At 29.2% G+C, this 23,954-nt stretch overlaps 1 protein-coding gene across 2 annotated transcripts; it reads right to left on the bottom strand.

The window, feature by feature from the left end:
* Positions 1-280: 280 nt before the first annotated feature.
* On the bottom strand, positions 281-23,924 carry LOC111633022 (bromodomain-containing protein 4-like). 2 transcript variants are annotated; one of them, XM_023377547.1, is made up of 9 exons: positions 23,748-23,924; positions 16,813-16,961; positions 12,103-12,553; positions 11,601-12,022; positions 11,055-11,194; positions 7,280-7,423; positions 7,070-7,204; positions 6,729-6,998; positions 281-443 (listed from the first exon to the last, which is right to left on the bottom strand). In XM_023377547.1, the coding sequence occupies exons 1-9, from the start codon at positions 23,853-23,855 to the stop codon at positions 421-423; spliced, it is 1,842 nt and encodes a 613-aa protein (XP_023233315.1). In that variant the 5' UTR covers positions 23,856-23,924; the 3' UTR covers positions 281-420. The 2 variants fall into 2 exon arrangements, with proteins under 2 accessions (XP_023233315.1, XP_023233316.1); XM_023377548.1 differs by lacking the exons at positions 16,813-16,961; positions 23,748-23,924 and adding an exon at positions 15,948-16,096.
* Between the last annotated feature and the right edge of the window lie 30 nt (positions 23,925-23,954).

Genomic DNA, 23,954 nt, shown 5'->3' with positions numbered 1-23,954 from the left:
GTTCTTCAATACAGCGATTATGAAACCATTACAGATTAAAATGTGTATTATATTTAAAAATATGAAAAGACCATTAAAAACAAAGAATTTATTTTTTATTATTTCAAACTTCTAGTCCAAATGGCGCGTATTTTTATATAAGTTTATTTATATAAATAGTTTGCATGGGACGGGATGCAATAAAGAAAAGCGTCCGTTAAGATACTTTCACGTGACTAGAAACGATGCCAATTTTCGTAGATGATGTTAGTAAAAACACACTTTTTGTAGTACTATCTACTTTTAATATACGCACTTCTGTGTGATTCTCATTCTTCGTTAATTCTTTCAACGCGATTTTTAATATATATATATATAAACGTACTCGAGTTGGATGGAGATGATTTTCTTCCTCTATCCTTCAATTACTTCTGATGAAAGTTAAAAATCGGTTCCTCCTTGATCTGAAAAAAATACACAGTTTATTCAAAAAAATAATAAACTATTGATAAATTAATCGAAAAATTACAAATCAATTAATAAAACTACTATTTTTTCTAAATAAATACTGTATTTTATATACAATTGTTTTTCTTTTTAATTGAATTGAATTTGTTTTCAACTGTGTTAAAATTATGAAAATATGGCTGAAAAGTGTTGTTTCCATCTCTTCTAAGAAACAATGTAAAAAACTCTAGATTAAAAATATTTATTTAAATAGAAGTTATTGTAATTAAAAGTTATTTTTTTCTAATTCGTGTCTACAGAAAACACGCTGAACAACTAAAATTTAAGTTAAATTTGAATATATAAAAAGATCTAAGAAGAAATATATTAATGAAAACAGTTATAAAAACTGAAAAAAAAAAAACTATTACTAAATACTTAAATACAGTAGGCTCTCGTTTTATCGCGCTTGTCAGGGAGACAAAGAAAAAGCGCGATATATCCGAATTCGCGATATAACGAGGGGATACTGTATTTTGAAATCGTCTACACGTCCATTCAGAACCGTTAAAATGCAATTAACTTTAACGGAACATAATCGTTTTCATATGTTTATTCGTCTTGTTTGAAAACTATCATTGTAACAACATTTTCACAAACACTGCAATGTGTTAAATCCTTAATGACGATCGTGACTTTTCCACATGTGGAAAAATTTCGAAGAAAAAGTCTCAAGTCATCCATCTGCTCCATTGTTCTTCTATCAATGGCGCGTTATCCTATGGGTAAAAAGGGCAATTACCCGGGGCTCCCATCAACAAAAACCCCCAAACCAATCTTTTATAAGAAAATATTTTCTAAAAAATTTTCCCGAAGAAAAATGTCTGAAGTCAACACTGTACACGGGGCTACCTAATTTAAAAACTAATATAAAAACAGAATTTGAATTTTAAAAAATTTCTTAACTAATATATGAAATTCTTATTTCAAGACAATCAAATGAACGATAATACTCTACTGAATAAATTTTGTAAATATAAACAGAACACAGAATATCCAATATGACCTTTCGGAAATCCTGCTCCATGAGAGGTACTGTACCAGCGTTGGATTTTTCCATAAGAGTACCTCGAATGGAAAATCCAATGGTACTGTCTACATTGCCAGTTTAAATTTTGTCTTTCAGACAGGCCTGTTCGACAATTGAATTAAATAGCATAAATAAGAGATAGGAACGAAAACTTGACACTAACAATCCATGAAATATCACCGAAATTTATATAATAAATGTAATTCAAATTTTTGTAGTTAAGTTATTGCTATCCTTAGATGGAATTGGCTTGTCTACAAAACAAATTCAAGATATTATTACGAAAATATTAAATCAAGTATATTTTTAAAATTTCTTTAATTAACTCTGCTAGTAAATTAGAAGAAAAATTTTAGTTTTATATTTTAAACAATTTGATATCACAAAGAAAAACACTTTTAAACTATAGTCAATCCTCCACTTGCAAACAATCGCACTTACAACGGCCAAAACTAATATTAAAATTATCTTCGAGCTTTAACAATTTGTCGCACTCGCTAATGGCACAATATTACAATCATTAAATTTAAGTGTAATACTATAACCGACAATAAACAAGCTTTATGTTACAATAACTTAAGTTTATTCACGTGTAACTATAACTCAAGTTTGTGTCATTAACATCCCAATACTGCAGAAAGCTCTTTCTGCAGAGTTGCTCCTACCGGGATTATAATAAAACTGAATATAGAATAAGATTAAATTGAATTACTAATAAATAAATACAAACAAGTCGACTTTTAACCACCAAAATTTGATAACATCAATCCCCTAATACACAAACTTCCCTGCAAAATTTCAGAAATTTTCGACAAAAAGTACAGGAGTTAATAAGCTTCAAAGTGAGAACAATTTAGAATATATTTACTTTTCAAAATACTTGAATAACTAACTAAAGATGTATAACAGTTTGATATAATTATCAATTTGGAAACAAGTTTCTAGCAGAAAAGTTTCGGTAGATTCTGCCTTTCTCTCATTGGTAGTCCCCTGTATTTGATGAGAATAATAGAAAAAGTTGCATTAAGATTACTAGCTCGATTGCAATATGAAAGCGATGATCGCTTCCTTCAGAATGGTCCAGATTGAAGGATCGCTCTTAGAACAGATCTTATTTCTTTTCGGATAAAAACTTTCTTTATGTACAGTACATATATATATTGTGAGATAATGAGAAACTAAAAACAGAAAACATCTAAGATATTTCTCGAGTAGACGTAGAAGATTTCGTGCTTCCAGAACAAGAGCCCTTCTTTACTCCCCGATATATGGCACACAAAGCCCTTAACACAATTGGCACAACTTTGGAGCTTTTATTCCTTAGTTGTTTATATCCCTTATTTAGTATGTATATAATATACACTGAATAAATACATAGATTTAGCAACTGAGATAACACGACTAAGGAATAAAAGCATCAAAGTTGTGTCAAATAGGGGCTTTGTGTGCCATATCCCCTGAACTGTTGGAATATCTAGAGGAACTTCACATAACGGACTTTTCGACTTATGATTTAAAAAAAAAAAAAATCTTTTGGAACTTCTTGCATAATATGAAAATATCTGAGGGATGCCTAAAAACGTTCATACTCCAAAAATTACTATTTACTTTCATTGACTACTCCAAAACATTTTCTGAAAAATATATATTTATAATATAACTTATATACATAAATTATATAGCACTAAACGTTTGCTATGAAATATTAATTAACAAGCATTTGTTATTACATAGTGAGCGTGATAAACATCTGGTTATCACGCAGGTTGGGTATGTCTAAGTGTTTTTAAATTAATTTATTGTTTGTGTTTATTTATTAAATTGCAAGACTAGAAAAAAAATCCTCTGAAATTATCGGTGTTCAATAATTTAATTCTTACCACAACTAGAAAATAATTTATGAAGTTCAAAAACAATTGCTTTTAAATTTATTTAAATTGGAAATAAAATTTAATTAGCATAAAATTTTCTTTTATTAATATATGTAAAATCCTATGTTTTTTCTCTCTCTTTAGTCTGCGGAGTTAATTTAATCTTTTCTATATTAATTAATATTTAATTATTTAAATATGAACGATATAAAAATTATTTCTTACGCAAATTTATATAAGATATTTTTAAATTAGAAAATTAAATTAAACTAAAAAGGCAATGGAAGCTTTAAAGATATTTAAATTATATTTAAACAACAACAAAATTCTTCTTTGTGTAGCATTTAGCTGGAAAAATTTCCATTGATTATTATGTAAAATATTTTAAAGTTTATTTAAATAATTAATTCTAAAAATTATTTTAAATTCTGATAATAATAAAATTGATAAATCATCGTGTCATTAATAAAATAATTAAATTTAAATAATAAAATATATTGTTTCATTTTAAATATTATAAGACTGAAAAAATAAATATAAAATATTGCAATTCAACGAAAACTTTTTCCTTCCCAGAAGCAAAATTTCTATTTCTCTGCTTATCTATAGAAAATAATAGTAATAAAAAAAATAATAAAAAAAACAATTTTAAAATTGACTTTGTTTATAAATAAAAATAACACAAATATAGATTTTCTTTCATTATTATAGAAGTTAGATAAACTTCATCTTTAAAAAAGCTATAAAAAAGAATAAACTAAAATTTAAAAAATCAAAAAATAAATTCATACATTCGTTATTTATATTTTATACATCTGATAAATTTAAAATGTTTTATTTGCTCTTTTTAAATCAATTTTAATATCACTAAGTTTATAAAGCAAGCACCAGCAATTTATTTCCATTACGGAATGTACACAACAATACATTTGAATTACTGAAATTTTTATGAATATAATAATCATAAGTTACTATTTTTTATGAGTTAAAATAAGTATAAACTATATATATATATAAACACAGCCTAGAATCTACAAATGGAATTGAAAACAGAAGCTTTTATTTTCGTGAAGTGACAAATATTTGTTTAAGAAAATTAATTCGAGTTACCACGAAGACAATATTTTTCGTGGAAATAAATTCACTTCGTAGAAATATATATTAAAAATCTTTTCGACATATAATTTAGGTTATACGTAAAAAATAATAATCGATAATTTCACGGAATAGATGCGTAAGACAACTGAATTATTACAACGGAAGAGATAAAAATATCACCATACATGCACGCAAACGAATCTCACTCTTCAGAGAAGAAAAGAATGATTGGTCTGTTCATCAGAACATAATCGTTATCAATTTTATGTACTGTAGGATGTAGCAAGAAACAGTCTAGATACATTTTTTTTTCTTTACTCTTTCCGTCGTGTTGGCATTAGAAGATCTTTTTTTTTTCCATGCCCCATCATGGTTCCGGCCAGGCCACTTTATTGGAGGCCGGATGGTGAGGTCCCGATGTATTATAACAACCACTAAAAATTCCTGGAGAGTTTGGATCCGATTCCGAGTCCCGCAGAATAATAGGCCTTAATGGTGTCGTCAGCTTACCTACATCAAAAAATAATCTAGCACATAAGCAGAAAGGTGCAAGTGTGAAAGATCCTGTGCAAAAATTATTTATAGGGCCTAAAAAAAGTTTATTTTTTCATTAAGTTTGTTAACGAAAGGTCTGGGCCCAATTCTTCCTGCACACTAGCGCATATTACTGTAATTTTTCATTAGCTACACGGAATTCTTTACAAACTGTAGCTGATTTCTGTTTAAAATATTTAATAAATACAAAATGTTATATAAGTATCGGCGGCGGTATAGTCAAAGAAGACTAATTTACTTATTAACTACTTCNAGACCAAAATTTAAAAAACGTGAACATCACACAGATTAATATGTACCCCTAAGTCTCTGGAACGGAATACATGCACCAGTGAACCTACAACTACACGATTTATATTTTAAAAATAATTAAATTCACTTAGCATTCAAAACTTGCGAATTTTGAAAAAAACAAATTTGCTGATTAAATGCGAACAACTGTTTAACTGAAGTAAAACGGGTTTTCCCCTTGCTATGGATGTCTGCCTAGTTCAGTTCAGCCACATTCCGCTGCAGTTCGCCTTTATTATCAGTTCGAAATGGGGTGGTTCCATAATACCACCTTCTCCTCTATAGTTTAAATGTATTAATAATACAGTCAATTTTATTTTCGCGAGATTACAAATTGGTGAAGTTTTATTTGTCTTGTATCCTTATAAAACACAAGATAAACGGATGAACGCATTAGCATTACTAGAACAGATATTAAAAAGTTCGAACCAGGGATTCCCAATGGGGTCCCTGAGGATTAATGCAATTTTGAAAGGGATCGATGAACTCAAAGGGTCGATTGAGGATCGATGGAAAAAAATCAGATACTTGTATTTTTTTCCAAGAATTTCAGATAATTTTCAAATAATAATAATAATAATAATAATCACAATCGTATGGAAAATTCATTAACTGATTTAATAATTTATTTAATATATTACGCAAAACATTGGAAAGTAGCAAAAAAATTTAAGTTCGATTGAAAAGAATGTTTTCTATATGGGTTGGGAACCTTGGTTCAAACCTATATTCACTGTGAATATAGCCACTCTGGATGAAGTTTACTCTTCATCCAGAGTGGTAGTGGCATCCATCGTGGTATCATTATCTATGTTATAACCATATCCATATATATCCATAATGATATCCACATAACTTATATCCACTTAGAGGTCTACACTTACTTTTAAATAAATAAAGAAAGAAAAATCAAACACTAAGTTGGGTCTCGAGGCTGGAGATCCCAACTTATTTTGGCTGGATCTGCTACTGAATGGATGGCTTTTGTGAAAGCTTTTTCGCCCAAATACACTTTCCGTTGATGATGAATTTGTTTCGTAAAAAATTCATGTGTTTCTTTAAATAGAAGTTTTGATATGTTGAAGTATCGATTAAATTTATAAAGTAACAACTTTTTTTGTGAAAAATATAGTATAAGAATGAATCTATTCTTATACTTTTTAGAAGCTAATGTTCATTGATTATATAAAAAAAGGTCGTAGTGGGCCTATTTAAATACGATAGCATTTGTTAGTTTAAAACGTCAAAAGTTTTAAACTTCTAAACGTATAAAAGTACTATAGTATGACCTTATTAATTACAGCATTTCAGCTTATATTCGTTGATGTTTGCATTGAGCTTTTGAAAATAATCTACGGATAAATTGTAAAATATATAAAATAATAATACTGTATTACCTGATGCTTCGCCTGTCATAGCTTGCAACATTCGAAACGATTGCGAAGGGATTCGTCCTCCTTTATACATCTTTGGTTCTGCTTCGTAGGGTTGTTCACAGGCAGGTACATCGGGATGTGGATATACTCTAGTTGGGGGAGGACCACCAACATCGTGATGTGGATAAGCCCTAGTTTGGGAGGGAGCGGGATGACCACCGACTTGTAACTGTACACTTGTAGTTTTCCTAGGCTTCTGTTGAAAAACCGAAGGTGGAAGTGTCTGACCTCCTAAAAAATAAAAATAATCAGAGATCATTAAGGAAAATATAAAAATTCTTCGTGACAGAATTATATCCGACCTTCATCATCACTCATTCCTGTCATTTCCTGAAGCATCTTGAAAGATCTTCCAGGTATATAACTGCCTTTATATCTCGGATCGACTGGCTGTTGTGGTTCGTCTTGATTCGGATAGTCATACCCTTCGTTGCTATCTACAAATAGTATTTAAGTATACTTAAAAACTTCAACAAAAAATTTCGCTAATTAAATTGAAATTATCTTGTTACCATAAGATGGAGTCGGTGATGTGGTAGACGCATCCGAACCCGTCATTTTTTGTAAAGTATGGAAGGCTCTCGAAGGAATCGCATCTTTTCTAAGACCCGAAAATCTCATTTCGTCTTCTTCCTTCTTCTTCGGTTTTACTTGATCTAAAGATTTTAAAGACTGTAGTTAGAAAATTTTTTCGTTTTGCAATAGAAAAATTTTAAAATGAGCTAACTCAGTTGTCCTATTTCATTAATTATTAACCTTTATTTGCATCTTATTAGCCCCAGGATATTATGTAAACTGTGTCGTGATGACTCGTATTGAAGACTATTTTTAATTAAGAAAATTAAATTTGAAGTTCATCCACGTGTGTTTTTTATAACTGCTGATTAAAATTAACTGTAAAAGTCATTTGAAATAACCACGTTTGCGTAATAATTTTTATATTTATTAAGATAAAGAAGGGCTGCATAATCTCTCAAAAACTTAACATTTACATAAATTATAATTACTTACATTAAAAATATAATTTTATTAATTGACATATCAAGTATTTAACCATGTAATTGCATCTTGCCTGGAGCTTAATGAATTTCGAAACAGCACGAGAATTTTAGGAATATTTTAATATTAAAACACGTTCATGTGTAATATCTTTAGACAGAATGACAACGAAGAAATTACTTGACTGTTGTCAAGTCAAATCAGTGATAAAAGGAAGAACAACCAGCAAATAATTAAAAATGTCATTTTACTTAACAGAAATGATATCGAATTTTATTTAGAATGGCATATTCGGAACATTATATATTTATAGATGCTAAATTTTAACATTTTTTCCGTTTGATTTATACAAATAATTGTATAAAATTAAATAAATTATAAGCTTTTTTGATATGTTATAGTTCATAAACCAATTTAAAACAGTAAAAACTATCGATATTTTGTTAATATTCCATTTATTAATGTACATATTTTTGTATTTAATAAAACAATTTGACATCAGCTCATTATTTTACAATGGAAAATTTTAAGGAACGATGTAGAATTTACACTAGAAGTGTGCGCTGTATCAACAACCGCACATGTTTTTAATAAGTAAAATCATATATTATGTGCACCTGGTTTTAAAATAAAACATAGTTTATTAATTTTTACAATATATGTATTGTATATAGAGTAAGTATATGCTAACTTACTCTAAGTAGAATATAAGGAGGAACTATTTTATAATAGTAACATTTTTCTGTTTAAATTGCCAAATGAGAGGGGGGGGGTTAAACTTTCAAAAACTTCCCGTGTGCAGGGCCTTGTATAGTTATATCAATTATCAAGATTATGCTAGGCCAGATGGATACGATACAAAAATTTTTCTTCGACTTGGCACATTATAAATCTCTTCTTTGTATAAATTTCTGAAACAATAGTTTTTGACACGTGTACAATATTAATTTGATTTGGTTTCCTTTCAGGTCAGCTAAATAAATTTTAATTTCAAAAAATGATTTATGAGAAAAGTAAGACCTTATCAAAACTACTATCGAAAGAATTGCAATGTTAATTCTGTTACACGGTGTATATTAATAGGCATTAAGTGAAATAATTGAAACGTATGATACAATATTTAAAAAAATGGCCGTCATTAGGAGGTTATTTTCTATACATTTCAAATAGAAGCGATTCCGAAAAATATGGCCGTAGTCGTTATTGGAGATTCAAATGAGTACAAAATATTTTTGAAATTCTGTCTGAAAATTAATTATTTTTACCTTAATATAGAGAAAAGTACGTAGGAACATTTAAACAGTACAACGTTAACGCAATATTAAAGAAATTAGGTAGTAAAATATAGGTTATTGTGAAGCATATAACTCAACGTGGGCTATATAACTGGCCTCAATTTTTGTCTGTTACTGTATTGTAAAGAGTTTCCCAAACATGGATGAAAGATGGAAACGACACTGCAATAAATTATTGAAAAAACTACGAAAATACGGATTGAATTTGAACTCTGTTCTTACGAGGATGGTGGTAGAAATCCTCTTTAAACGGTTGGATAACGGTATAAAGATCGGATAATAAAAACATTATTTTGATTTATCGTATCAGAAATACACCGAAATAACTTGATAATTGTAAAAAAAAAAGCGTGTATTGTTTTGACAAGAACACAATTTACTATAAAAAATGACGCTTAACATTACATTGCTGCAGGGGCGTTGCTGTCATCGAGTAACATCCTTCGAATTTAATTTCGAGTGGACACGCTGTAGTCATTTCGTAAGGAGACGTTATCACTCTTAAGAGCACTTCTAAGCAAAAAAGGTGATAACAGTTGTCTGAACACACATTTTGTATACATTTTTATTAAATTCATTCAAATAACTTTGTATTTTACAACACACATCGACAATTTTTATTATTATAAAACTAATAATTGCAATAGGAAAATTATTTCAATAGAAATTATGAATTTTTTTTTCATAAATATTTCTTTGGGAAAGAATGAACTTAAAATTAAATAAATAAAATCATCGTTTTTCCTAAACACTTTCGTAAAAATTCGGTAAAAATATGGTGTTAAATGATGATTTCTGTCTGGTATTATTCGTGAGAAGCGTTAAATTACACAAGATAATTTTTTTTATTTATTTAAAGATTTGTTTAAGTTATTATTATAATGGAAGTAGGCCATTATAAAACACACACTCATTATGAAAACTTACAATAAATACAGTAAAACCTCCAATAACGGTGGCCATGTTTATAGGAACGTCGAATAAAAATGTATACAAAATAACCTCCAAACAGCGACCACTTTTAATATGTTCCTATGAGTGTCCGTCGTTTAGAGGTTCGACTGTACATATTTCTCTTCTTTAGAGAAAATTATATGTTAATTCTTTACACAATACAATTTATTCGAAGTATTTTTTTCTTTTTTAAATATAAATAAATGACACAAAAACGAGAAAATTATTTGAAATTCTTCATTTTTATATTAACTTAATAAACGGTCTGTAAGTTTGTCTAACGAATATTTTAAAATCTGAATGATGGAGTGGGTAGACGATAGAAAGAGCTATTTAGTTTCGCTGAAAAGGTTCACTGTTTTGTTAATTTACATTTAAAATCTTTACACGAATACTAAATTACAAGGCATTCCAGTATTACATTTTAAGTATCGATTTTTGTAATTATTAAAAACGTTAGAAAGTATCAAAAATAATGACGAAATCGCCATTTTGCTATTTTTACTCAATGTAAAAAAAAAGTTTACTTTTCGCCTAAATTCTGATTAAGTCTGGATAATGTTGTTGTTGTTGTTAAATGTCAATAGTGTTAAAGTTCAAAAATAAACATTCAACAGCTAAATTAAAAAGGTTTTTTTTTTTGTAATGGAAAGGAGTTGTTTTGTGTAATAAATTTCAATTAAAGATTTCTAAATCAAGATTAAGAGTCGTAAACATTACAGCTTATACTTTAAAAAAAATCAATAACTGTATATTTTTTAAATTAAAAATTTCAATTATTTTCGAATTAAACTGTTCAATTTTTTGGAATTTAATAAGACGTTTAAGACGTACGAATTTCGGAATTTTATCCTGGATATAATGGATAACGATGCTAAACTTAGCATTGTTTACAATTTAAATACTAATGGCGATGACGTAAAAGTTAAAGATTTCATAATCATGTATTTTAAAGAATTTCTTCGGCTTAAAATATCGCTTAAATGACGTTATCGCATTTTAAGAAAAGGAAATAAATAAATAAATAAAGGAATTTTACCTTGAACAGGGTTCTCTTCATCAGCTGTTATCATCTGTAATATCCGGAAAGACCTAGACTGCCCAAATTCTCTGGATGGATCCTGATCGACGTGATTTCGATAATCTGCAGCCGGTGTATTGTTACCAGACAAGTGAACACTATAAAAGGAAAAATTAGTATGACCTAGTAGTCCATTTCTTGGAGTTATAATCACGTGATCCGAATAACCTTGAACAATGAAATATGATCGTATAGATTATATAGGCTATATATTTTTAAAGATGTTTGATCACCAATAAATTTTATAAGACAAGCGGCGTAAATTAAAATCAGCATTAAAATTTAATAATAGCATAAACTGTCACAGATTATAAATCATTCTGGATAGTCCGTGTCATTGCTCTTACAGAGTAATTGTCTATAATAATTTCTCATATGAGCCGTAAATCTTGAAGATTTTTATGATAAATTTAATACAAGATTTATTTTGGTAGTGTTTTTTTTTATTTTTAATGGCGTTACGAAACGTATTTTCAATGTACAGTATATGTTACACGCACTTACCCTTCTAACTGTCTAGTTGCTTGATCCGTCTGTGTGTCGTAGGCATTCAGGGCATTTTGTTGAGAATAGAGATTTATTGGCGAATTATAAGCTGGTAGAACGTAGGCCTGATGTCGTTTGGAACTACCGTTATTATTCTGAGATTGCTGAGATAATACAGGTGGATGATGGTTGACAGCTGGAGGAGTAGAAGGCCGATCATCTTCTTGTAAATTCGCGGCTATTCTCTTCTGCATTCTTGGCGATCTGATTTGCGATAAGTCTAATCCTCCGGGGGTATAAGTAAAAGGCTTCTTATCTTTCTTTAATGTGTTCTGTAGTTGTGGTGGTAAGTAACAAAATGGCGCATTATTACCCTCTTGTGGAGTGCTAGCTGCATGCTGGGAAGGGTGGTAACCACTTGGCTGTTCTTTGGCCAATGCCTAAGAAAAAAAAAGGCACTTAACAATTTGTTTATATTTAAGTAATTTGTTATTTTATACGTCTAGCCAGTATGACTTACTTTTTGCTTTTCTTTCCATGTGGGCATATCACCACTTGGTGGAGGTGGTGGTGGTGGAGGAGGGGGAGGAGGAGGCGCCATAGTTGGGGGTGGGGGTGGAGGAGGCGCCATAGTTGGGGGTGGAGGTGGAGGGGGTGGCGGCAGCGTGGGCGTCTGTGGAGAAATGGCATCGTTTATCGAATTTTGACGATTATAAACCGGCGAAAGTTGGGAATTTCCTGTCACTGGCGATTGTATCGGCGAACTCCAGTTTGGTTGGTCTTCGATATAAATCGGGTGAATAACAGTCTTAGCTGGTGTCGTCACCGGTTTGAAGGGTGAAACCGGTGAGGTTGGCGAAACTGGAGAGTTCCGAACATTCGGTGTGAAAAATGGATTCGATTCTTGCCTCGATGGAGTTGCTGATAATGATGGTGTCCATATAGCAGGACTGGCATTCCCAGGAGGTTTTCTAAAATAAAATAATACGAAAACAATTCTGTAGTGAAGACTAATATACAGCTTATACTGGTTACATTACATACTTTCATAGTACATTTAAGGACTAATAAAAAAACATTTAAACAACCGTATTGTTTTAAATTTAATACAGTTGAATTTGTCGGAAAGATTTATCAGTAAAATGGTATCACACAAACTACAGTTTTGTTCAAAGTAACTTCTCTTGAGACATGTTTTCACTACTGCTTAATAAAAGTAAAGCACTAAGAACTTACATTATTTATAACTGTTTATTCAGACAGGTGAATCCAAATTTAAAAACACACCAAAAAGTACTAAGACAAACGCGTGTTATAAATCATTTTCCATCAGCAAAAACAGAAAAAAAAACTCTTCAATAATAATTTTTAACTTTAAGCTGGTACACATGATGTAATTACAACTTTAAATATTTAATGATGTGTACATAACACTACATCGAAAATTCGATTAGAAGTTAATATTGAAAGTCGTTTTAATATTTACATTATGAGATTATCATCATCCGTTTGTTATTAATAAAAACAAACAGATGAAAAGCGACAAATACTTGAGCATTTCTGTCTGTATACCTAACGATAAAACGAACTTATGTTATCGATCCCAAATCCAGGGTCATCCAACAGCTGTCCTGACATTCATCCAATGAATTCCACTGATAAAAAGTCTTCACGTATTTCGAATTACTTGATACGAAAAGAATCTCATATAAAATCATCGTAATTTAATTGCGAAATTCGGCATTTCATCGAAATTAAATAATTCTTTTCGTATATTTATCCAATAAAAGAGTCGAAAATCGCGTATTTTTACAGTTTTAACGAAGAAATTCCGTGTAAATATTTTGCTGGAGATTGCAGACGTGAGAAATAATCCAAATTTAGTCTAAGATCTTTATCTTTTAAGCATACCGTCGTTCGGAGAAGAGCGATAATCTATTAGTTCATTGATGCTAAAATTGGACAAAACAGACGAATGAATCACCTACCGAATGTTTAACAAAGAAAAAAAAACTTTTTTAAATGTCTGATGACGTCATTAAATTTTTAAATAGATTTTTCATCAAGTGTTATAAACGTGCAAAAAAAAACTAAGTATAACTTTCCTCCCTGAATATAAATAGCACGAGATACTTAACGCGTTATTACATTGTTACGGATGACATATTGTATACATATTTTCGGTTATTCCAATTAAAAATATACTAAATAAATTTTTAACAAGAAAATTATAAACGTAATTAAATTTTAAATTAATTTTAAAAAACAGTTTAATCTTAATTAAAAACAGAAACAACGTAACCAAACAAACAAATTTGGGGTTTCTGTGATTGGTTTAAAGTTGAAAAAATCGATCATTTTCAAATTTAAAAATAAATATTTTCGTCAATATTATTGCTAAATATTTGTCTTAAAAAATCAATAATAAGCAATAACTATTTGCTGAATTTATTATCTTTTATTCTCATTTATGTTGAAGTCACCGAGAGGAATATAAAAAAAAAAACATTTAAAACAGTATTTTATTTGCTACATTTAAATATTTTTAAACCAAATAATATAATAAAACAAGAATATATATATATATTTTAAAATTAAAATGTCTTAACATTTAAAACCCAACAGAATTTAAGATATTGTATTTTACATTAGATTACGGATTCTAATTCCGCTTGTATATTTCTTGAAGATAACCTTTGATAATTGACGGGGTCGGATTTGCGTATAAGATAAGCAAACTTCAGTTTAGGGCCGCGCATTTTTACGTGTAAATTTGATGGAGAAGGGCCTTTTGTGGGGCCTTAACAGGTCTTAAGTCTAGCCCTGATGTGACATTACTCGTAATTGCAAATAATAATAATAATTTAACGAAAAAAAAATTAATTATAATTAATTGTTTTAGGCTACCTATTATTTATTTAATATAATAAATAAAATTTTAACANTATATATATTATAATTAATTTTAAACTTAAAACTACTTTAAAATCTTTTAAAATATTTATAAAAAAATTGGAAAATTTCTTCTTCTAGAACAGACTAAAACAACGTCCTCCAACTAACGTCAAAGGTCAGATGAGCTTCCAACTGAAAACAGCCTTATGAAATTTCCTATTTTTAAATAATATGCTTACTACTCTAAAATATGGCTACACAAGCATAATTTTTAATTAAAAATATATATACATATTTGAAAATTTATCGAATAAAATTAAAACTTTAAAAGACGTCCATTATAATAACACAGGTAAGTAAGTTGAGGGTGGTGTTTTATCATTAAAAAAAATCAGCTGTATATTATTAAATTTCAGTATAAAGGTAAGCATATTTATAGAATGATAGCAGTAGATCTGAAAAGAAGTTTATCCTTTAACAGAATTATGTAGGACGAAAACTAAAATAGCTTACTGTTCTGATGGCTAATAATGTTACACTTTGAACAAAAATTTGAAGTTGGCCTACTTTCTTAATAGTTCGTGTGTATATATAAATATATATATATATATTTTGTGGGTCTAATATTATAAAATTTTGGTTATTTTGTAGGAGACATTTTTACGAATAAAATGATATTTAATTCTTACCCAATTTTTCTCCTCTAGAAGATTTTTTTTCTATCCAAATTAGGCATTTTTAACGACGAAAAACGATTTAATTTGCTAAACAATTTAAGAGAAGATAATAAACAGTTTTTCTCATAAACAGGGTCGACTAAAATAGAATTGGAATCATCTTTATTTTAGAATCTTCAGGCAGCATCTTGCAGTCAAAATTTCGATTTTTGCCAAAGAAAGATCATTAAATATATATATATATATTTATGTACTTTACAGTACATTATATTTATAGAATGAAAAATAAATTGAATATTTGAAATTTTTACTTTGACTAAACAGACTTTTTAGAAATTTTTTTTAAAAAAGGTGTAAAGCAATTTTAACAATGTTAAATATTCATGTGGGTTGATGACGTTTAAACTTTACACAAGTCGACGTCATCGAATTCGAAAAGGAAAGTTGTGTCGTCAGCATCGGAGTTATTTATAAAGTAGATAGTCTTCCTTTGTCAAATTTTATGTTAATTAAACTGTTAATAGCGTTTAATTTAAGGTATTCGCTTGAATTAAAAACGAAACTAATCACAATTACTTTCGCTACATTATCTGATAACAGATGGCGGCACGTTTAATAACACGATATCTATGACATTTTTTCGTTTACATCTTACATTTAAGAAAGAAGTTTTTTTTTTTGTTTTTTTTAAATTAATCCGAAACTTTTAAAAATTATTATAAAGATTTCTAACATAATTTTACTCGGTTTAAAACGTTTTAAAACGAATTTTTACCATTGACTATAGACTTACCGGACTTCGAAGTGTCTTTCCATGGAGATGGAGCAGTGAAAGTTTTCTGTCCTTTCACAGTTTGACTAAAAAGGGTTATTTTGGGAAATGCCGACTTCTCAATATCTTAGAGGGTTGGTCCGATGTGGTCGGTGGGAGTCAATATTACGCATGCGCTTACCAAATAGGTTGCTCCCGAGCGCAACTGGAGGCATTTTTGTCCTCTTTGGCTCCATCTCCTCACAGTCATCCCAAAATATCCCTTCTCTATATTTACTTCTTTCCGGTTCTACGTTCTCAATATGTTCTTCGTACGGCCGCCATTTTGATTTCTAAAATATCCATTGAAATTATACAGTTTTTATAACTGTATTTACGAAATTTTCGTTAATTCCGTAAACCGCCAGTGCTATTCTAAACGTAAACACTTTCTACTAGAAGAGGGTGACTAACTTTTATATTTGGGTTATGACTTTTTTTTTTTTTTTTTGAAGTTCTAACTTTTAAAGTTCTTTGGCTTTGATACAAGACGTTATGCAATTCGTTCTAATTATGTAAATTATTAATTTCATTTTATACATTTTAAAAAAAATTATTTACATCTTAAACAAAATGGAGGAAGGGAGGAAAATGATCGTGTCCTTCAACCTGTCCGCCCGAAACGTGAATAATCTAGGCGTGTATCTACTTTCTTATCAAGTTAAAACCAAACAATAAAATTAAATTATTTATTTTTAAATAAAAGAAATTGCTTGAATAAATATAAACGTTATTTTATTTTTAATTGAAATTTTAATGCGGTTTTTTTTTTATTTAATTATTTATACATATTCAATAGAATGAAGGTCGTTAATCTTTTTAAAATAAAAAACAGTAATGAACTTACTTTTTCACAACCAGATCTAAAGAGTTTCCTTGAGATAAAATAAGTTTTTCTGCTTCTTCTGGACTCATGTCAACAGCTTTTTTACCAGCTATTTGTAACACTATGTCACCTGCTTCTAAATAATGGCTAGCGATTGTACCTGGAGTAATCTGTAAAATATACACAAATATATTTTACATTTTTTCACGTTATAAATATATATTTTTCTCTCTAACATTTTCTTTCCTATACGTATCCTTTCTTTCATTATTTATAAGATATGCGGGAAAGAGTACTGTACATATGTGTAGACTTTTGTCTTGTATAATTTATTTCTATACTGTTACAGCGTATATATTTATAGTTTTAAAACTATAAATATATTTTTTACATTAAATTTTATTCTAAATCATTAAGAAAATCCGTTATTAAAAAATTCATTTGTGGAAAATGATGTAAATTATGTTTATTTATAACACCGACGTTCAAAAAATAAATAAATAAACGATTTACTTTTATGCAAACAAATTCACTAAGAAAATATATTATTTGTTTCTTATATTATTACCTTATCAATTACTTATTATAGGTTTGAATTAAAATATAGGCCTAATCCTACATGATTGTCAAAACTTGAATTTTTATTTAATACAGAAAAAAAGGGTGCTAAAGTACACACAAAACTGATGTTAGTATAGTTTAACAGATTAATATAATAGCTTAGAACGAGAAAAAAATAAAAATATTCTTGGTCCAACTTGTAAATAGAAATGAATTTACATCCAGAGCAATGAACTCGTAATCTCTTCTATTTGTATTTAAAATAAATACGATTTAGATCATAGCATAACAGTTTTTAAACTGTGAACGTAGTCTATAAGTAAAAATTACGATAAATAAATGTATGACGTAATAATATAATAAATTAAACTTCATAAACATCCAATAATATCCAAGAAATTCATTTCTTGCGCTTTAAATTTAATTCTAAACTCTCTGGAACGTCGGAATCGTCGACAGTTTTTGTTAAGCCATAACTGACAATTTCTACGCGTCACATTAGGTTGGCACACAATTACACAAAACACAGTTAATTAGAACCTCTATACAAAAATAGAAACGGACCAGTAGTTTGTGCAGCAAAAATAAATAAAAGAAAGCCATTTTGTTCAAGAACAGAATGGGAAGTAAGTGACAGCTGAACAGTGAAAAGACGAGTGATATACATTATCTTTTCCAAGTATAAATTATTATCGGCTACAAAAAGCAGAACAAAAATAAAGATGAAATAACGAGCTACGTCGTACAATAAATGAAATCGGTTCTGACATATGTCAGAACCGACCATTTGTTCTGTCATTCGATTTTATGTTATTGACATTGTTATCAACACATCTGTTACAAATTCTATATAAATGCTTACCAGCATTAAATCGGAAATCGTCGGAAATGACATCACTGACAGCAAACTGATCGTAAATATATCCCGTTGACAAGAATTTCATGAAACAAGTGAGGAAACAATACAAAATCATACAATGTTATTCGGAAACACGTACACAACCAATGAAACAACTCCGGATTGTTCGAAAATAAAAGCCTTATTGTACAACTTATACCGAAAAAACTCGACAGTTTGATTTTAAGAATTACATTAAAACTAATTGGTAAAAAACTACGAAAATTTATAATAAAATTTAAATTTAAAAATTTAATTATCTTTTCATTTTTACGTGATAATACAAGATTCATTCTATATATATGTAGAATAGAGATTAACATTTTAATATTGGCATTATTAAACATTTAGAGTATTTTAGAACGTTTTACTTCTTAAATATATAATTAAAATACTTTTTCCACTAGAATTTTAAGTTCAAAAGAAACTTTCTCCAATAACATTCACATGTATAACAGAATCAAACCTCTGAAGAACTGCTATTGACCGGAATATAAAAATGGCCATTGTTCAGGGGTGACCGTTATTTAGAGGTTATTTTCTATGCATTTCAAAAAGAAATGTTTCTGGAAAAAAAATGGCCGCCGTTTACTGGAGAATCGACTATATTAAAAGATTTTTCCAATAGAAACCATTTCTCTTGTTTTCCCTTTGTTAAAATACTCCTCTACTTTAGAAAGGGACTTAAAATCACTGTTACACAATAATGAATTATAGTCAGACTACAAAATAATAACTTAATGCTGATACTTAATGCCACCGAGGTTGCCAGGAATCAAGTTTGTTAGGAACTACAAACAAACTACTGTAAGTCATTACGTTCTTATATTATAAATACAAACGTAACTGCGAAAAAATTAAAGATGACAGGCCTACTTCAAATCAAAGTAAACTCAATTTTAATTTTATTTTATCAATTAATTTTATTTATTTGGAGCCTATAATCCCCCTTGGTGACTCTCTTGGCTATGCCAAAGTGTAATTATAATGTGTGTATACAAATGTACATAAAAAACTTTAATGAGATTTTATGAAAATTTTAACAAACATTTATTCTTCTCTAAAAAGTTTACAATTATAACCTTTAAGCTTGATTTTATGAGCATTTAACGTTGAATACAATGTATTAAATTTTTAAAGATTTATACAAATGTACCGCCATCTGTTATCTGATTCGGAAAGTTAATTAAATAGAAAACATTTTTGTTTTTTCTTCTTCTTCAGAGAACCTCTTAACGTTCTCGTTCCGTCACATTTATAGAAACAATAGTAGTAGTTTAATAAAATCTCTGTCAATTTACGTTTAGAACGGAATGAGGAGCGTTATCTATCTTTATCGAGACAAATTAAAGACACGAGACAACTCATTCAATTGTTCTCACTCGCCTCGTCTACACGTCTGTTGATAAAGCAAATTCCTTGTATACCGCATAATGCTTACGTGGCTGTTCTACTTTTTTTAACTATGTAAAAAATATTTAGAATATTTTAATAATAAGAATTTAATGAGCAAAAATATTTTCGATGTAACCAACAGATGGCGCCACGAATTTTTCCAGGTAAAACCATTTTTTTAATGTAAATTAACCTCCTCTTTGAATTAGAATAAGAATAAAAATTGTATGATCTACTTTGAAATAATTAAACAGATTTTGCAATGTGATTTTCCTCAGATCCGTAAATACTTATTCAGAAAGTTATGCAAGAAAAGGATCCATGAGAAAATCTTCAAGGATGATTTATCATTCATATAATAAAGTATATGTACAAGTCTTAATTAAAGTAAACTAATAATGCTTATATTTTAAACTTTAAGAAATAATTAAGCTCATTACTAGCAATAAAATATCTTATGGGATGATTACCCCTGTATATGATATAAAACTTAAATTTTTAGGCAATATACACACATATAAAATGAAATGATTATAAAAACTAAAAATAGTTGAAAATTCGGAAAGAAAACATTACATAACGAGAAATTTGCCTATTATAACATCGTTACAATATCGGGCTGCAATTTTTAATTATATTTTAATTTAAGAAATCACGTGATTCCCGATTCGGACCGGAAGTTCGTATATAGTTAATCGGGTCTCCAGCCCTTAAGTTTCCCATATCTGTTCTCGATTTTCATCTATCTAACTCGAATAAAATATAAAGTTAAATATTTTTCGGTATTGTTAACGTTTCTACCACTATAATTGGTTGGGTGGATTTGATACAAACACCTTGGTAGGTTAAAGAATACCAAGACAGGTTAATTATGTGAACAAGTTACAAAGGCAAGTCTTGAAGATTTTTAATTCGGGTAATGAAAAACAATATATCGCTTTAATAATTACCTAAATTACAACGTAGCGATGTAACAGTAATGAAAGATATTAGTATAGAAACATTGTTTTAAAGAAATAATGAATCTCCTATTACCAATAAAAAGAAATCTTAGAAGGGGCGAGCGCCTCCCTATCGCGTTACCTCTAGACCCACCCCTGACCACGCTTTTAACAAGTGAATTGTGTTAGTATACACATAGATAGACGAGGAAAACTGCTACTATAATTTAAAGACATGCTATGCATCCATTTTAAATTATAAAAAAATAATAATATAGAAGAGCTGATTAATTGTTTTTAACAATTACTACAAAATTACATGAAAGAAAATCCTCTCCTCTGCCATCTAGCGATAAATTTCTACACTCATTTAGTATTTTTCGAAGATAATTTTTGCAGAATTTGAGATAAAATGATAAGAAGTTTAGAAAAAAAAGCCAGACACAAAAATGTAGACCAACACGATTCCCAATGAACTTGCACACCGAGTCATATATTTGAAACACTGCCAAAAATGTCAGTAACATCCAGTTACACAAAAACCTCATAAATCACGAGAGTTTGTTATATAGTGAACGAAGACCCTAAGTTCTATTTTCCAGCGTGAATATGAATCTTCTCTTGATTTAAACAGCAAGACAAATCACGTAGCAGCTCACAAACCATCTGTCGAAGAATGTCACACAATCTGCAAGGGTCATCGCGAGGTTGAGAATATATATATATATACATAGATGAAATTGTAGAGTCTAAACCGATAATGTGTAAATTAGAGTGTATCGTCGTCTTCCCCATTCAAGGACTTGTGTAACAATAAACACAACAATGCTCAAGGTTGTTACTTTTAAGATAGTCAACACAGATCTGGCTTTATTCCATAATGCAGTTCTTTTTCATAGTAGTTTCGGATTTTAATGGTACTAAACAGGTATTTTAGAGTACTTTAAAGGCTCTTTAATTACGTAAACATTCACATTCTTTGCCAAAAAGGAATTTCTGTTACAGCATAGACTGATATTAGTTGGGAATTTGTTTTGACACTGTAGACAATTAAAAGGTAGTAATATGTATTTTAAAGGAAACTCCCTAACCCCTATGGTAATTTAGGTGACCTAGTTCTCATAGTGGAAACATTAGCAGAAAGGATTGACAAGTAAGGTTTCAGGTCATCGGTAGGTACAATTGTTTTATCTTTTCTTTTGTCAGAAAAAGTGAAAATTCTCTAACCCCTCTGCGAGTTAATGCCAACCTTATCAGCTGTAAGACATAAGAAAACCTTTAAGAATATCTTGTCCTATTTAAAAATAGAAAATAATTTAACTAAAATCGTTCACTAAAGACACAACATGAGGCCATTTTTTCTCCGAATCCAAATTTGGAACCAATGTCAAGGAAAGGACGAATGGACGATCGGCATAGTGTCAAGAAGATAATTAGTAATGTAACTAATAATGATGTAATTTTAATATTTTATTTATTCTTTGAGACTAAACACATTTCTGAAAATTGTATCGTCTGGAGTAAATGTACATTTTAATTGCTAAAATGTAGATTTAGTCGAGGAAACGGAACTAGCAGCAGAATTGGAAGACGTTCCAATGACAAGATTGAAATTAAAGGGCTTTACTTATGATTTAAAACTAATATAATCGGATGTAAAAAGTTGTAAAGACATCAGGTCTTTGGCGTTTTGTGACACAACAGTGTAAACAATGATGTCATTCGTTTTATAAATAGTTCTATAAATATTTGCCAAATTTTTTCAGTGTAGATCAGTCAAGGCCATTGGCTGTTTCTCTGCCTATCAATACTTTGCTTTTATTTGACAACCCGCCAGTTTTAAAGCTAGGCCTACTGTATGTCATTATACAAAATTTTAATTATCTCATTTAAAAACGTCACTTCTCGTACTTTTCTCTGCCATATTTAAGAGTGAAGACCCTTAAAACTCTTCAATATTGTGTTAGGACCATAGACATTTTGATGGTTTAACCTCTTAAATGACAAGAGAATTCAGTTAATTACACAGAGAAGAGCAAGTTGACGTTCTATTTTTAACTCATTATTTCGTTTAAGTTGACGGTAAGTAAATTATTATACAAAATTTTAAAATAATATTTTTTTTATAATAATAATATAATTATCATTACGCACCTTATTCACTGAAACACTTCAAAAAATTTTAATTCTTTAATAAATCAGGTTTTGTTATAAAATAGTATTTTTCCCTGCTTTTCCCTACTAAACAAGAAAAATCCCTAAACGGAGAAAATTCAGTTTAGGGATTTTTCTTGTTATTCTTTAAATTATTCTTTAAAATTACAGTAGACATGCGATTTTTTAAAACACATGTGGAAGTGGATAAGGAACTGGGAGGACTCTCGATATTAAAGAAAATCATTTAAAGAGAAGCCACGTCTGAAAAAAACCGATAAAAAAAGCTTTCAGTAACTTATATACCGAGAACGAAACGATAAAAGTGAAAAAAATAAAAAAAAGGAGAGATATCTGTAGACATGCAACAGGAAGACGTTCGAGTAGATAACATGACTAAGCGTCGAACATCGACATTCTTAAAGTAGGGTCATAATTTAAAATGTGTTCACATTGTAAAAATTCTAAGAAATTGGCAAAACAATAAAATTTACGATAACTTAAAGAAAGGGGGGAATTAAATGTAAAAGAGTTCTATACAGAATCGTATTTTTAGTTATTTTTAACGAGAAAGAAGTGTTCTAAAGGCGTCTCTTTTCGTTGTTTGTTTTATGCAATCGATCTTCTAAAAACTCCATAGAAAACTTAAATAGGAATCAAATTATAATTACTATTTTTAGTTGAATATATTAAAAATTATCCATTGAATTTTTAATACTTTCAGATTTTTAACCAAACACTTGTGAAGTTGAATAACACCTTCTGTTTAAACTTATGTAAATTTGATCGGGATTATTATTACATCATTTCATGAAAACGCAAATGTATAAGTTTGTATACGTAAAAAACCATTTTTTTTTTACGATTTAAACTTATAAAAAAATTATCCAAATTAAAAATGATAATGCTAACCCCTTTAAAGTACTAAAAATATAGAAAATTGATATAAATTTATTGTTAGAAAACTGCGTTTTTGCGTGTTATTATATAGTAGTAATAATGCTTACCCTTCCAATGGTTAAAGGAAATCCAACTTGAATTCCGACTTCTAATCTGAAGCCCCAAGGAATAGATTTATCACTCCTTTGAAGCAAAATATTTATTAATTTCTCCATTTTGAATGTTGGGACATGGCACACGACTGTCACTAATTTTGTTTAGTTACAACTGAAGGGAAAACTCGTACTAAAGGGGAAGCGTGTACGCAGTCGCTG

Source organism: Centruroides sculpturatus, unplaced genomic scaffold, assembly GCF_000671375.1.
Source record: "Centruroides sculpturatus isolate CEXI.00-Female unplaced genomic scaffold, Cexi_2.0 scaffold764, whole genome shotgun sequence".
In the NCBI taxonomy this organism is placed as follows: Eukaryota; Metazoa; Arthropoda; class Arachnida; order Scorpiones; family Buthidae; genus Centruroides; species Centruroides sculpturatus.
The sequence above is the reverse complement of the archived record's forward strand: the minus strand, read 5'-3'. Positions and strand labels throughout refer to the sequence as shown.